Source organism: Aplysia californica, unplaced genomic scaffold, assembly GCF_000002075.1.
Source record: "Aplysia californica isolate F4 #8 unplaced genomic scaffold, AplCal3.0 scaffold01019, whole genome shotgun sequence".
Lineage (NCBI taxonomy): Eukaryota > Metazoa > Mollusca > Gastropoda > Aplysiida > Aplysiidae > Aplysia > Aplysia californica.
In genome coordinates this window covers 99096-116519 of record NW_004798289.1, presented here as the reverse complement: position 1 = coordinate 116519, position 17424 = coordinate 99096, and the positions used below count along the sequence as shown (strand labels likewise).

At 38.7% G+C, this 17424-nt stretch overlaps 1 protein-coding gene across 1 annotated transcript; it reads left to right on the top strand.

Annotated features, from left to right (window-relative positions):
- The first annotated feature begins 1989 nt into the window (after positions 1-1989).
- Positions 1990-11696, top strand: LOC101853507. The gene is made up of 7 exons (XM_005111172.3): positions 1990-2577; positions 3384-3474; positions 5759-5886; positions 7902-7992; positions 8666-8754; positions 9496-9622; positions 11044-11696. The coding sequence occupies exons 1-7, from the start codon at positions 2402-2404 to the stop codon at positions 11107-11109; spliced, it is 768 nt and encodes a 255-aa protein (XP_005111229.1). The 5' UTR covers positions 1990-2401; the 3' UTR covers positions 11110-11696.
- The last annotated feature ends 5728 nt before the right edge of the window (positions 11697-17424 follow it).

The following is a 17424-nucleotide window of genomic DNA, read 5'->3' as shown; positions in this document are numbered from 1 at the left end:
AATAATAATAATAATAATAATAATAATAATAATAATAATAATAATAATAATAAAGCTCAAACTGGCTTTGCATTTTCCTTTTAAAACCCCCAAGGGTCATTGTCATCGTTTCCTTTTTATTTTGTTCTGTTTTGATTCCAAGGTTGTTCTCCCCACAAAACCAATCAATAAAGTTATATAGTACTACATAATATATCCTCTTTGAAACCAATACAGTTGCCCCCTGTCTCGCCCTTCCCCCTCCCCCGCCCTTCCCCCTCTCTCTTTTCCTCTCCGTCCTCTATAAATTAGTATAAACCTGAACACTATGAACTCGGTAACTCTTTCGTCCTTGTTTCCCTCCTTAATCTGCAGGGATATATTATTATATAATATGATTCAGCAGGAATAGTGTAGCTGAATCAACATAATATACGAGCGCTCTATAAAAAAAATGGACTCTATTGACATGTGTTTGGTAATGACTTGATGTTTTTATAATTTGTGTGGAATCAGGCGCTAGTCAATTTTGGGGCATATGGAGTTATCGGTATCATCCTATAGCTGGTTCATTTGTCATGTTTTGGAGGAATCCCCCCCCCCCCCACCTCTACCAAGAATAGAAGTCGAAATATGTGCGTTTGAAGGAGGTGGGGATCACCTTGTTTCAGCGACAAAATTAGCAAGATAATGGCTCCTAAGTTTGGTGAATTCCAAAGCTTGATAGTTCTTGAAAACTGTAAATTTACACTGTTCGTGCCTTTAATCAGTGGCGAAGCGACTATATAATCAAATAATCACTGCTTCCCTTCCTAATTTTGAAACATTGTCGCTATTTGCCCATAAACGTAAACCTCATAAATTAAATGTAAAAAGACGTTCATAATCAACAATGAACAGTATGTCTAACATTCAAAACGGTTTCACGGCCACAGAAATAGCCTGCTCACCCCTCTCGGGCCACTCCATAAGCAGTCGCAAGCTTTGATTAAGTAAGCTTAAAGTGAGGCTGGAAGAGTCTACCAATAGAGTTGAAGGGAACATGTGCATAGCAGTCAAAACTGTTTCATTGCCACATATACCCTGTTCACCCCTTTAGGGCCACAGTTATAAGAAATCACAAGCCCTGATTATGTAAGCTAACAAATGTGAGGGGAACTAACTCCAAATAATCTCCTGACTGCAGCAAGTGCTTGTTTTGTTTCCTCGACTTTTTACAGTCCTATAATCAGATCGTGACCTCGATTATGACACCGGCTCCTGGCCGCGAAAGGCTAGACAAAAAACAGCCAAATGTGAAATTGAAAAAAATTATAATTGGCATGTTCTACCAAAGAGTTAGACTCACTGGTAGATCTATAACATATAGATCTAGTACTGACATCTCTGCTTCTTTGCTTTGTGTTTGTGTATTCACATCTAAAGTTAAATTTAATTTTAGTTGGAACTGATATTTAATAAGATACTTTCCCGATTATTTTGGCGGTTGAACATACAATATGAATTCCGGATTTGTTTTCATTCGCAACTCAGAGTCGCCACCTCGAGTAAGATTCTTGTGTCATATCTACAGGCCATATCTGGTCCCGTTTCAATCTGACTGCCCTGTCAAACAAGTCAGCCTTCGCCCCTGCCTTTAATGAACATTTTCCGATAACATTCACGGATAAATGCGTTTTATAAGGACACAAAAGGTGTGGAACAAAAAAAAAAAAAAAGAGAATTTTAAAACAGCTGCCCAAAACCTAGGAAAATGCCGGTCGCGAGCGCCTGCTTTCACCACAATACCCCACATTTAACACTGGCTATTGCGTAAACCATACCAGTTGATTTCACTTCCTTACTAATGTTTCCTAACCCTAACACGATTCTAAATATCTAATAGAATCACCATCATGGTTACTCGTTATGATATTACTATCGCCCTTATGTTACGATCATCACTGTTAACTCCCATTTTCTTTCTATCTTAATCTTAACTGATATTGCACGAAAGTGGGTCAGCTCTCCATCGAGATTGGACATTGGTCATCACTTCATGAGCAGTGGCCACATTACTATTTTATCACTGTGTTCTTGATCACTGTTCATATCTGGGAAAATCATCAAGGCTCTCGTGCAAGTATTTATCAGGCAAAGAAGATTAAATGTGTTTGTTAACCTTCATAATATCTCCCCAAAACGACAAAATAAGTAAGCGTCTCTTGGCGACGATGCAATAACAATGTGGGGGCGAGAGTGAACAAAGCTAAGGGGAACGTTGAAGGACACAAAGTTAAAAGACTACTTTGTCAGTACTAGATGGCAAATTCTTTCTGTGCTATTCAGAGAAATTCTTGAAAAACAACGGGATATATCATATAATTATATACATATTATACGTGTACAAAGATTTCGAACTCTTAGTATTTTAGAGATAAAGATGTTGTGCGTTATAAATACGCCACTGAGGACAATATTTCAGATTTTGGTGGTTGCAGGTATATTTCTCGTCGGTGTGGTGAGAACCTTTGACGAATGTGAGAAACTGACACCATGTTCTTGCAAGTATGCAGGGGGTGAAATCATCGACTTGTCGCCGTTGTCTGGGAATCCCAGGTAAATTAACATAATTTATGATTGTTTCATTTTGTCGACTGGTAATACAATAAATGTCAAGGGAGAAAGAGAAACTCGTGTATTCAACAGAACCTGGGCTACACCATTAACACAGATAGATAGATAGATAGATAGATAGATAGATAGATAGATAGATAGATAGATAGATAGATAGATAGATGGATAGATAGATAGATAGATAGATAGATAAATAGAAAACGTATGTGTGTGCGTGTGTGCTTGTATGTGTGTATGTGTGTGTGCATCTCTCTGTCTGTGTGTGTGTGTGTGTGTGTGTGTGTGTGTGTGTGTGTGTGTGTGTGTGTGTGTTTATGTGTGTTTATGTGCCTTCGTGTGTGTATGTGTGTGAATGGGTGCCTTTATGCGCAAGTATGGATGTGTATGTATGAGCGTGTGTGCCTGTGTGTGTATGTGAGTGCGTATATATATGTTTATGTAGGTGGTGTGTGTGTGTGTGTGTGTGTGTGTGTGTGTGTGTGTGTGTGTGTGTGTGTGTGTGTGTGTGTGTGTGTCTGTCTGTTTGCGAGTGTGTGTGCATACCGGTGTGTGCTCATGTTCACGCAAGTCCTCTTTTTTATGTGTCTGCTAGATGTCCCAAAACCTAAAAAGCTGAGCGTCTTTTTTGTTTGGTTTTAGTTTTGATTGTTTTTTTTTACGTTTTGATAATTATGTAGCAAAGTATTTGAACAAAATATATATTTGAAGGATGCAGTCCTTTACAAATCATGATACGTAGCTTTCATTTTATCCTTAACCTCTGTTTAAAGTGGCGTTAATTTCATTAGGTGGTCAGACCAGTATGATACCCAGAAGGAGAACAAGTACTCCTACAACCCCTGCAAAGGGTTCTCTGAAGGCACTTGCACTGACGTCTCGGTGAGTAGCGAGTTTGAATTAAAAAACCGAATAGCACTGTTGATATGAGGTGTCGGGGTGAAACCAGCGCTCCGTCAAAATAATGAAATCGAAGAAACCGGTATTTTTTCCTGCCAGTTTTGCAATTATAATCGAGTTTTAGTGTCTTTGCCCAAACACCTTTTTATCCATAAAAGTAACACATTATTATCTGAGTTCATTTTACAAAAAGTCGTTGATTTAAGGCACTGAAATGTGAACTCTCACGCTCCAAGGACTCTCAAGCTATGGAAGTCACCAAATTTAGGCGGTTAATTTCTCGCTAAGTTTATCTCTGAAATAAGTCAACTCCCACCTCCTTCAATTGCAAATATCTCGACACCAGTTCAAGATAGATGGGTATTTTTAAAAAAATCGAAAGCAGGACAAAATGAACGAAATTTAAAATGACACCAATAACTCCACATGCCCAAAACTGACGAGCGCCTGATTCCACCGCGTTGTGAAATATGTAAAGACATTTCATTTTTTGTGTGTGTGTCGTTTCTGCCCCAGGAAACAAACTAAAATAATAATTGCCCTGAAGTTGCAATACTTATTAAAAGATCAGTCGAGGAAGGGGTGTTTCAAATTCGGATTGGAGATATCTTTTCAATAATTTAGCTCCGTCTATTTGACATTCTTTCACATCACATTCTAGGGATACAAAGTCGGTGGCAAAGTTCAAGATTCATTTGAACAGCATGTTTCATGAAAGACCATGTTGACTTATATTCCCTCTTATCAAAGTACATAATATGTCCATATGTACATTTGGTCATTAATTGTATTATGATAGCACCCACGTGTAGCCTATGGGTCTCTGTATTTGTTTGTGTTGATCAAAACAGAGCATAGATTTATGTACATGTTTTTATGTTAAGAGGAATTATATATTGTAAAGCGCCTTGAGCTTTATTTTATCATTATTATTATATTTTATTTTATTTTAAAAAATTATTATTATTATTATTATTATTATTATTATTATTATTATTATTATTATTATTATTATTATTATTATTATTATTATTATTATTATTATTATTATTATTATTATTATTATTATTAAACAACGTTCCGAAACAGTCAATTATGTGTTTTGTCTTAAAGTATTATAAAGGTCTAATCGCCCTTTTTAACAGTAAGCATACGTGGCTGTTTTCGAGGTCTTCAATTAAAAGTCAGGCTCTGTTGGAAACCAAACATTACGTGTGAAAATCAAAGACATTACCTGGCGTAGTTTATATATTCAAGAAGGCTTTCTTTGGGATTCACACCAGAGTCCGCTGCACAGCGAGTTTAGCATAATATCAACTGAGATGAAAACCCACTTTCTCTTCTTTCGCTGGGGTTTGGGAGCGAACTGCATTTTGATCAAAAGTCACAAAATGAAAAGGTAGGTAAAATATCATTCACCGTGTGGTTTCTAACATTCTCCTCGACTGAAGTTGCATAACTGTCGAATCATTTGTAATGGCCAAGACCTTTCGTCTCAAACATGTTGTAATGGAGATTGAGATTTGGCGCTCATATGACCTTATGCAGTTGCGAGCGCCGTAAAACCTCTACTAAAACAAGGAGATCGAGATGAAAGACTGAGATAGGACCAGTGTCACTCCAGGACAGGAGATGTTTTCATTCAACTGATGTGACCCAGGGGCTCTCGTGGCCTAGAGGTTAAGGTGTTCGCCTCTCATTCAAAGGTCCCGGGTTCGAATCCGGATAGCGACGGAAACATTTTCTTCTCTAAAATTGTCTCATTTCACTTCCTTTCCTGCTCTCTAGCAATATTCTGCCGTCTGCTTTCGTCTTCACTTTCTGCCCCCATCCCATCACCTCCTTTGCCCCCTCCTCTGGGCTCCTGACCCTTTCTGCAGCCTTTCTACTGCTATTCCTTGGCTCCTTACTGCTGTCTTCCAGCCATACCCCTGATCCTCTGGAAGGAAAGATCTACACCTAGCCTTCTCGGATAAGGCCAGAAATTTCGGAGGTCCCGTGTGCAAGTTCCGCACGTTAAAGATCCCTTGGTGGTATAAAATCGATAAGGATAGGCTTCGGCCGCCAACTGAAAATGTTTAATTTGTACCTCGAGCTCATACGAGTATGATCATATGACCTTAAATATGACCCTTCATAAAGTAATTTTGATCTGAAGGCTGTCTGCTGTTTCCTTCTCAATTTACCTTACGCTGTTGGAGAGAAGTGCGAGGAGTAATTATTCAATGTATAGTATGTATGACTCGTTTATTCTCACGGTCGCCAGATTTGCCAGAACACAGGCGACAGTTATTATGAATGTGGGACACAGGAAAGCGCAGTTTTCCTCACCAACCCACAGACAGGGGAACTCTCGGTTATCTACGAGAGCACTGACACTTTCAACACCACCAGGTAAGGACGGTTCGACCCAATGTGTAACATTATGTGATTTTTGTTAGCATACATCCATTTTTTCTCCAACTATCTGTACCACGTTCAACATCTTATCACTCCTTCTCTAAGCAAAATCTGTCTTTGTCTCGCTCTTTTTTCCGCTCTCTCTCTATTTCTCTCTCTTTCTCTCTGCCTCTCTCTCCCCCGTCTCTCTCTCTGTCACTCTCTCTCTGTCACTCTCTCTCTACCCCCTCCCTCTCTCTCTGAGTCTCCCTTTGCCTGTCTGTCTGACTGTCTGTCTGCCTATCCCTCCATCTCCCTGCCCCTCTCTCTCTTTTTCTCCCCTTGTATATCTCTCTCTCTTTGCTCTCTCTCTCTCTTTCTCTTTCTCTCTCTCTCTCTCTCTCTCTCTCTCTCTCTCTCTCTCTCACACTCTCTCCCACTCACGCAGTACAAGCGTGTTTTTATTAGTGTGTATGCTCGAGCATTTTCAGTGTGTGTAAATGTGTGAAGAGGGTATGGCCACCTGTGTTTTCATTATCTGCTTCACTCAATATATAGCCTCATCAACTAACAATAACCTCACCTTTTCTCTTCTGTAAATAAAAATGAATATTTCCGGCGGCCATGGGTTTGCTACTGTTCCAAGAACTGGCATGCCATTCATAGACTAAACCGTTTCTTCAAGAATCGCTTTGACTCTTTTTGAGTTTGATTTTTAAAAATGTAAAGGTTTTGTAGGCTTTTTAGCTTCCTCAGCCTCTCCTACAACTATTTCATCGCATAAAACCCCCCCAAAACCGTATTTTTTCCCATACCAGGCAAGTTTGTAACCGCCATTTCCTCATAACGTCAGTATTTTATTTTTCTTTATCGGCCGTTTTCTCAAAACGCGACTTTTCTCTATACTTTTTAAAATAACTCCACCATTTTTCATCCAATCTTCATGAAATTTTCACAGAATGAAGAGAAGAGGTAATACTAAAATTTTTTGTTGAATTTTTGATATATGGAATAGATTTTTGTTGGTGGTGTCTGGAGTGTGGATTTTCACGGATTTTTCGTAAACTTGAATGCTACCTCAGGAAAATATTCATTAAAAATTTTCTAATTCGTTTAGGAAAAAAACAACAGACTAATTTTTAGATCTAATGTTTGTGAACACGCTTGCAGAAAAAAAAAAAACCCAATCAATTTCCATGAGCGATAAGTGCGGTATTCATTACGTAAGACATGTCAATAAAATCCAATATGGCGGCGTATCCATGGAAACGAAACTTTTTTCTCAAATTTGACTGCGGATTTTAAGACTCCTTACTATGCTTGTTATATGTGTAAAATTTGGTAAAATTCGGTCCAGTAATAAGCGAGATAGCCTCCAGGTGTAGCCCCCCCCCCATAAGTACGTCACGTTCACCTCCCTCAGGTTCACGGTCACAGAGTTACTTAAAATAGCGACAAGACAATGAACCAATCACCATTCACTTGAGCACTCCTCTGGATTGCTCCGGGGCCCACATAATTTTGGCATGGAATAGTGCATAGTCTATGGCGTTTATTTTTAGATTGCCTACTGTGGGCTATGTTTCGGCGCTATTCGGCAGGAGCACATTTGAGATGTGCCGTCTTATTAATATTAATGTACCGTCAAACTCTCTACAAGTGTCGTCATCGCTTGGGTTATCCCAAAGAGCGATTTATAGGTCAGGTTTCCACTGTTGGCTATCCTGTTATGTTTAGATACAGCGCATGAACTTAGGCATGGCATAGTAGATGTTTTACGGCGCTATAGAATAGAAATGACAGTTACGGCGCCAGCGAGGGCCTTGTTTTGATATAATATTTGGCTAATGTTTGTTTCTGGCGTTTTTTATTTTATTATTGAGGGTGCTTTACGTCATAGAACATTAAAAAATTTTGGGCGGCACTGCACGATCGTGCTCTATGGAGGAACCGCATCTGAAGTAGATGCATCTAAAAACAACTTTTTTATGTCGACGGAGGTGATGAAACTTAAAACTCCAACCTTTCAGAACGAGCCAAGTGTACCTACAATGTGCCGAGGAGGACGCCCCGGACAGTTTTGTGGCTGCTGGAGAAACAGCTCCAGGGTCTGGCCTTTACGTAAGTGACTGAAATATTTCTGTTAAGCCAGAAGAACAGTTATGCCTGGTTTTACCTATGCAGTACTACTAAGGGTGTCTACGATATAAGGTAGAATTGTCCTTTTACATTGGGGTTACATTGTAAGAGTCTGAATCGAAGAGAGGTGGGTAATTACGTCTAATCTATCTTCAGGCACGTACACGATATAGCATGGATTCAATAAAAATAAGTTTCTAGGGAGTGAAAAAAATGCTAAGAAAAGTTTAACTTTAAAATTATAAAAGGCAGTGCTAAATATTATCGAGGAAGACGCTTCAATGTGTCGTCACTTAGGTACATCCGCGAGCTAGAAATTATTATCTGTGTATGAACTATTTTTGAAGGCAACTGTAACTGTACATCGGCGATTGACAAATTTAGATATGCGATTCTGGAATTGTTTGCAACATACCACTGTTGGAGCATCACAAGCATATTATGTCTGCCCCTCAAATTATCAAGTAGGTGGTCAAAGTACCAGGATTATGAATGATTGTGTACAGCTGGTATTGTTGTAATAAGCGTTTCCACCGCGGGGAATAATTGCAGCCTCCTTATCAGTCATCTGTTTTCTTTCTTTCTTTATTAATTATACTGTGCTCCCTTACATTGATGCTGTCTTGAATTTATTGTCTCTTTAATTCGTTACCAGCTATTTACCCTGAGTAGCCCTCACTGCTGTGCAAAAAAGGATTCTGATGACTCCAGCGACCTTTCTATAGGTACACTCATCACCATTGGGTAAGTATCTATCATCTCATCACCGTAGAGTAAGTAACTAAGATCTCATCATCATAGGATAACTATTTCCTCATTACCATAGGGTAGGTAACTGTCATCTCATCACCAGAGGGTAACTATCATCACATTATAATTTGGGTAAGTAACTATCATCTCTTTACAAAAGGCTAAGTAACTACCATTGCATCACCATAGGGTAACTATAATTTTCTCATTACCATAGGGTACGTAACTTACTATTATCTCATCGCCATAGTGAACGTAACTACCATCCCATCACCAGAGGGTAACTGTCATCATAGACAGCTTTTTTTCAGAGACAAATAGGCACGTCTGAAATCTGAAGAGTACCTTTCCAATCAAAAAGAAAATAGAAACCTCTTTTTCTAGTGTGGGGCAGATTTCGATTGTCAGGCTCTACTGAGAATGCCTTCAATATGTAAACCTGAGGCGACACTTACGGTAGAAAACTATGCATCGCTATGCCAAAACGGATGCGTGTATTACTGCAAAAGATGTAAAAAAGACGAATGACATAAATTATTAGAGTCTGCAAGAAAACTATACCGCATCCATCCATCCGTCCACTCACCTACCAACCCAACCATCCATTCATCTATCTATCTATCTATCTATCTATCTATCTATCTATCTATCTATCTATCTATCTCTATGATTACAATGCTCATTGCCTTTTTGCAAAGAGAACCTTCATAACAAGCTGGTCATATTTTGTTTCAGGGTTGGTATTTTAGTCATAGTATACGTTGTGGTGGGCATTATCATACAAAAGTTTATGTTGCACAAATCTGGGAAAGAAGTCTTGCCAAACTACGATACCTGGTCAAGATTACCCAGATTAATCAAGGTAAGTGTCTGTTGGAGTGGGGGGGGGGGGGGAGAGACCAAAACAAAGATCCAAAAGAAAAGCAAACTAAATAGTGTTTTACATTATTCAGTCATAAACATTCAGCTCGAAGAATGGTTAATGTGAGAGAACGTGTAGGAAGAATCACTTTTCTTGTTTGTCTCAAGTCATTGTTAGAAATGAAAGTGGGGGAAGGGAAAGGAGGGGGGGGGGTACTTTTCATCAAAGTCCCATGTTGATTGTTCTGCACTGTACAATTTGACATGGTGTTAATGGTAGAGGCAACCCTTATAATGGCTGATTTTGGGTTAAATCATGAAATTCGTATTGTTTACAAATAAGCCAAGTTCAGTCACGTCTGCATCTAAAAAGTAAGGACAAAATTGAATAACATTTCATTGTTGTCATAATTTGCCTTTGAATAGATGAAAACAATTAAGATTTGGCAAATTTCTACCAGAAACATGATTTTTTCACAAAACAATGATTTGGTGCAGGTTTTTTTCCCAACTACTTATACATTCCTCCTCTTATCTGCATGAAAGTTTAAGGATACGTTCAGTGTGTAAAAAACACACTTGCAGAGAGAAGTAAATTCGAAAATTCTATACGTTATATGACCTAAAACAACTCATATGACTAAAGAAGAAAGGTTACATGCTACATATGTCAGTAAAATTCCCCCAAAAGCATTTTTAGGAACACATTTTGTAATAAGCAGAGGTACACTCTTTACAGGTTTGGGAAAATTAGGTCGAGAAATATAAAATCCTAAGGGATTTATTTCACGATGTTTATTTTCAAGATGGCCGCCATTTCCATAGTAACCGTTGCAAGCAGGCAAGATTTATACTAGAGGACTTTTGTAAAATCTCAATATATCTATATCATACATGTAAAAAGGTTTCATCTCAGATTCCTACTTTAGAAAATGGGTACCAATGTTCGCCCCTATCCATAGTGGGATTCTATTAGTTGAATTGTTAAGTGGATAATAATATAACTGTAATTTCGCTTTCTGTGATCCCTGGGGAAATTATGGGTTACATTGCCAAGTGCAAGCAATAAATAAAACCACGCAGAAGTTACTTCAACATCACATCATATGATTCAAACATCACACAGACAGTTTTATCGGCATGCCACTGCAGGTAGCCACTATGCAGCGCCTTATATCGATCGAGAGTCATTACTCAAAGGCTCACCCTTGTGCCCACTCACCAGAACGACTTGTCACCGACACATCTTGACTTAATATGTGAGTCTGAACTCACTAACCACTTGTTCAGTAGAACTCGAAGAAGATTGAAAGTCAAACCAAATTCTAATATTGTTTTAACCCACACGTTAAGACAGACAGCTTGTCCTTATGAATCATCATTGATGTACCCCAAATAAACTGTAAAACGGTATATCCGCAGGATGGCATCATGTATACCGTGAGATGCGGGAAGACAGGATCAGACTACGAGAACCTTGACGGCTGAATGCTGCTGAGCATTATTACAAGGAAAATCTGTAGGGAAAATGTCCCCTATCATACCATTGTTTGGTGATCAAGAGACCTACCTCGAAAATGTAGTCCTATTCTATTGTTTTTCTTTTGATCTACTGTTGTAAGGAACATAGTTAGGTCAGAAAAAAGAGGCTATAAATTGTACTAGAGCTCGCGGCCTTGACGTCACTCATGTAAACCAACGGGGGCTGCGTCCATGACTGTGACTTACTGTGAGAGAAAGAACCATACAGCGCCGTCCCTTGCGCGTCCCTTGCACACCTACTATAATAAGTCTTCATAGAATGTGGAGCGTTGAGCTCAAAATGAGCACTTTGGGTTTTTAAAAATATTTTTTGTTGCTGTTCTTGTTTGATTATGCAACAATGTACGTGTATACAGAATACTGCATCTACTGACCAATTGTGGGAAACATTAATGCCCTTAAATGTGTACTACAAATGAACGATAGGCGATTTTATATAATTTTGAGGTAATATTTGCTGGTTCTTCCGGGGTGGGGAAACAAAGTGAGTGACTGAAATTGTTAATAAAACTAACACTCTAATACTTGCAAACTGGATTGCTTTTCCTTCGTCATGTTGTCTTAACTCCTTCTACTGGTACAGTGTGATGCTTGTCTTTGTCATTTTAGACGTCGTGTTCCCATATCTTTGTGGATGTATCTGTCCCTGAACAGTTTTTTTTTCAAGATGGTGTAACATCATCTGGCAGATGACCTTGCACAATTCCTTCATTATGTGATGGACGTGGCTGCCTTCGGTGGCGATATGCTTTGTGTTCATATTATGATCCCATATCTCGGCGAACACAAGGCTGCTGACTAACACATGATCTCAGGAACATGCCTGCCTTGTGGTCTGGGATGAGGAGTCTGGCTTCATGGATCGAACCAGCCCCTCTGTTCCTGTGGGGGCATTGTCGGGAAAGCTCACTATCATATTATTATATACAATGTGTTAGAAAAGATACGTCTTCCACAACTTTGGTTAATGTGTAAACACAGCATGATTGTGGTGTTTGTCAGATTGACAACTTGGTGTCAAGAAAACTTACACTTTACGCAACGGATCCACTTGGTGACACTGCGAGCAATAAAAACCACATAATATGTATTGCATTGCGTGTTGATGGTACTCTGTGAGTGATGTCAGAACTCTTATTAAGAGTTTTAAAACAAGGTTCAATACATAATTCGCTTTGCTCATGTCCCATTTGTGAGAGGACAAAGGCTTAGAACATTAGCAGGCGTTTTAATTTCTTTAAACATAGTTCCAAAATGTGGACTATTTCGCTTTTTGAAATACCAACAAAGCAATCGCAACACAACTTGTGGATACATCTATAGACAAGAATGTTGAATGAAAATCTAAGAAAGTGGCGAGCTTTACATACAACGCATAGGAGCAAAAAAAAGTTATTCTAAATTATAGGTTCTCATTTTTCTTTCTCCGTAGAGTAGAGATATGTGTTAGTTCCAATGTTTTCCAGTCAGCATCCAGAGAGAGAGACAGAGAGAGAGAGAGAGAGAGAGAGAGAGAGAGAGAGAGAGAGAGAGAGAGAGAGAGAGAAAGAGAGAAAGAGGGAGAGGGGGGGGGGAGAATACACACTTACACACACACACACACACACACACACACACACACACACACACACACACACACACACACACTCTCTCTCTCTCTCTCTCTCTCTCTCTCTCTCTCTCTCTCTCTATATATATATATATATATATATATATATATATATCTTCTTCTCGCCCCCCTCTATCTATCTATCTATCTATCTATCTATCTATCTATCTTCTATCTATCTATCTATCTATCTATCTATCTTCTATCTATCTATCTATCTATCTATCTATCTATCTATCTATCTATCTATCTATCTATCTATCTATCTATCTATCTATCTATCTATCTATCTTAGCGATAATGAATGTTGCTGTTAACAAAAGGCCATGAAAAAGAAGATGGATTGATTCTGATCTCTGTTTGCTGTCAACTATTATAGCCCAATCACATCAGGGTTTATTAGTCTATTATCCCCCAACGCGATTGTTGCTCAGAATCCAAAGTCTACGGACAAATGGTAGAGAGCGTAAAGTTGAACATCTCGTAGCAGGCACAGGTTGATCTGTATCATCGCACACAAACAGCGTAACCAATCTTATACTCTGTTTAGCATTAAATGACTTTCTGTTTCAATTGCTATTAGGTCCTTGTAATTAACTCTTACTAAGGAGAAATTAGCTTTGCCAAAGAAACCTAGTGCAAATGAATGTGACACTCATCGTACCATCAGCCTCATAAGCCACGTAAAAAAAAATACTACTTAAAATAATTTTGATGAAAATACGAAATAAAATTCTCCCAGAAATAGCCCAAGAACAGTGAAGATCTATTGAAGGCAAAGGCACTGTAAATGCTGTAAAATATGTCAGCGGAACAACAATAGAACGTGTCATGGAAGTGCAGACAGATCTTCATTTACGCTTTATAGACTACACCAAGGCATTCGACAAACGGAGACACGACACGATCATCGACATGCTAAAAGTCCTCAATATTGACGGGAAGTACGTAAGGATTATCAAGAACATGTACTGGTATCAAACCGCTGCAATAAGAATAGAAAGCGACATCAGCAAATACATACAGATTAAAAGAGAAGTCAGACAGGGATGTGTACTTTCACCAGACTTTTTCTCCCTGAATAGTGAAACAATATCATGACACACATAGAATAAATGCCAGGTATCTCGATAGGGGGACGTAATGTAAACAATTTAAGATATGCAGACGACACAGTCCTAATAACAAAAGATGAAGAACACCTACAAAATTTATTAAATGTCATCGTACAAGAGAGTGACAACATGGGCCTAGGCCTAAATATCAAGAAAACCGAAACAATGGTGATAAGCAGAAAAACTCCAACCCCAACCTACAATATAAAACCAATGATACAACCCTCAAGCAAGTACAACATTTTAAATATTTTGGGAGATGTAACACCAAAATTAAAAGCCGCATTTGCTAAGCAAAAGCAATCTTCCACAAAATGAAACAGATACTCACAGACATCAATCTGTCACTGGAAATCAGAAAAAGAGTAACTGAAATGTTACTCCGAACCAAGCTTAGACAAACAATAAACAGCTGGAAAGAACAATTGAGGCGACAAAGCTATGGTTAATAAGACGCATTCTGTGTAACCCATGGACAGCTAGAAAAACAAATGAAGAAGTCTTGGTTAAAGCAAATTGCAGTCGACAGCTTAAAATGAGGAATATACGAAAGCGACAGGCAAATTTCATTGAACATACAATATGCGGAAAGAAGCATTGGAGAATATTGTAACAACTGGCAAGTTGATGGAAAGAGAGGCAGAGGCAGACAAAGGGAAAGATTACTGGACAAGTTGACAACATGGCTGGGAGCAGCAAGAACAACAGACACCATCGCTGCAACGCAAGACAGATGGAAGTGGAGGACCGTGATCATCCACGCCAGTCCGCAAGGCACCGGATGATGATGATAGAAAAATTGTCAGTTTCATCTTCTTACGGATACATCGTAAGCTCAGTTGGTAGTATGATGAGTTTCCATGTGAGTGACACTGGTTCGAATCCCTAGGGGTAATTTTGAACCTGTTTCCTTTGAGGATTCAGTTTGGCTCTCCAACAAGGTGATTCAGTTTTCTGGGAGATGGATCTTAACTTGGAGATATAACACAATATATCGCTTAATATACACAGTATGTGAAAGAGACTTTAACCCCAAACAAAACAAATAAAAACCGTATCAGTATCAGTGTTCTTGGTATTTCCTCATGACTGAATGAATCAAAACATCTTATTCATACTCGCATGTGTAGTGTCTGACAAAACTGATAATAATTTAACCAATGAAAGACTTAAGGTGTGTACACTTGTCCTACGCCTTTCGATTCCAGCAGCTTCTGAAAAATGGGGGCAACAAATCTGACCAGATTTCAATGGGTTGACACCAGTTTGACACAATACTATTTCATCGCCCACGAGCTGCCAGAAGAAAGACTTTGTGCTTGTGGAAGTCCATTTAAGAAGATCGTCCATTCAGTTTCAACCCTCATTACCAGCCCCCATTATCTAACCACATAATAAACGCCCATTATCAACCCCCATTAACAGGCGTCTGTGGTATAGTAGCTAGTCGTATCGCCGTCGTACACAGAAGACCTGAATTCTATTCCATAGTAATGAGAATTTTTTTTCAGTATCTCTTTTTTCTGCTGGAACTTTGCATTCCTCTCCGCCTGTGTCGGCCCCAAAAGGCAGGGTCGAAGCCCGCCTTCTAAATGATCAAGATTGTGTCGATGAAGGCGTAAAACAGCTACGTCAAAACACAATTATCGGCGCACATTAAAAACTCTCGCTACCAATCTTCAATCTTCTTAGCCTACATTATAATCAGTCCCCATCCCTCCGTTGGACAACCCTTTTAATTGAGGAAGTTATGTTGTGAGTCGATAAACACTTCAGTAACAGAGACGTGGTTTAATGATAATGAGGAATGTGATGTTGCACTATATACTGAGTTCTTCCCTTCTAGATTCACGTGGGACACAAGTCACATTAGTCACTATTGAAACAGTCTCAGGTCATGATACCTATTCTGGGCGTCTTACTATCGTGAAAAAGAACTGATATCTCTGATGAGAGATAAAGAAAGCACACACGGACACAGAGGTAAATGTCTTATTTGTAAATTCACCTTCTACATAGATAAGTTAGGTACTAATAGATAACTGAATGTTAGACAAATACCAAAAACAGAGCTTACTTCTGTGTCAGTTGGATGTTGTGTGAACAAAGCGCGTTATCCTTTGAGGTTTGTAGCTTTCTTGTTCTTGAGATGAGGAAAGTGCTTACACTTGGTGGACTAGACTCTTTTATTGCAGAGATTTAGCATGTTAAGCATTGTAACTTTCAATACTTTAAAATCAGACATTGTGTATATGTGATTGCGGGGGAGTGGGGGGGGGGGGGGGGGGGTATTTATAAAAAATGTTACTTTTATATTACAGCGTTTGCCCTAAAAGTATATTCCACTCTTAAGTTCATTTTTAGTGTGCTCCCGATCATGGCATTGGGTATAATTCTTTATTTATGGAATTTCGACTTTTGAAGGATTTATATTGGCAAAGCTGTTCTTGATTTTAGTTGATCTTTGCTACCGACCAATATTGATGCCATACATTTACAATACTTCTTTTAGTAACGAAAGTAGGTTTAATATGGCTTGGCGTTCTCAATGACGATAAAATGTATTTATAGCACGTCGTTAAAGAACACGTTGCGCTACTAATTACTTTTGTCGGTTTGTGCGTAGTCAGTGACCCTGTTTTGATCTCGTTTTTAATGTCATTTACCACACGCGGAATCTTCTCCTAATTTCATGTATCGGTACTTATTCTGGTAAAATGTTTTCCATCCTTCACTTCGCTTTCTTCCTTCACATAGAACAAAAGTGGGCAAAGTAAGGCCCGCGGGCTGAATGTGGCCTTAACAGGGTTTTGTGTAGCCCGCGGAGAAGTTCGCGAATTAAATTAAATAACTATATCAGAAATAAATACATTTTCGTAGAAGTGATTACATTACAATTTGTCTGAACACCTATGCAAAGAAAAAACCCCCAAACAAACAAAACAAGCAAACAGGCCATCATTTTCTTCATAGAAAATACAGTGTCCAGTTATTTGTGGTGTTTTTTTTTCTTTAAATAAAATAATTCTATCATAATGATACAGTTTACACTTTTCTAGATAATGTATGGAAGAGATATAATTTTACCAAGCGCACTATGTTTGGTTTACAAAGTGCAGCCCTTTGTTTTTTGTTGTCCAGTTGAAGTGGCTATTGTTTCGAAATGATTGCCCATCCCAGACATAGATAGTTATTTCCCCTTTGCATTGACCAACTATTCATCCTGTTTAAAAGTATTCAAATATATAATTATATTGCGATATGAACACCTTACCTTAAGGTGAAATTGTAACTCTAAGTTGGTTAGGAGGAAAACACAATATAATGCTTTCTCTCTTAAATCTGACATTTGAACAAATAATTGTGTTTCCCTCTACTGGCTGGATCAACGTTCGACTTTTACAGACTTATCAACTCTGTCTGTCTGTCTGTCTGTCTGTCTGTCTGTCTGTCTGTCTGTCTGTCTGTCTGTCTGTCTGTCTGTCTGTCTCTCTCTCTCTCTCTCTTTTTTTCATAACATCTCTTAACTAGATATGA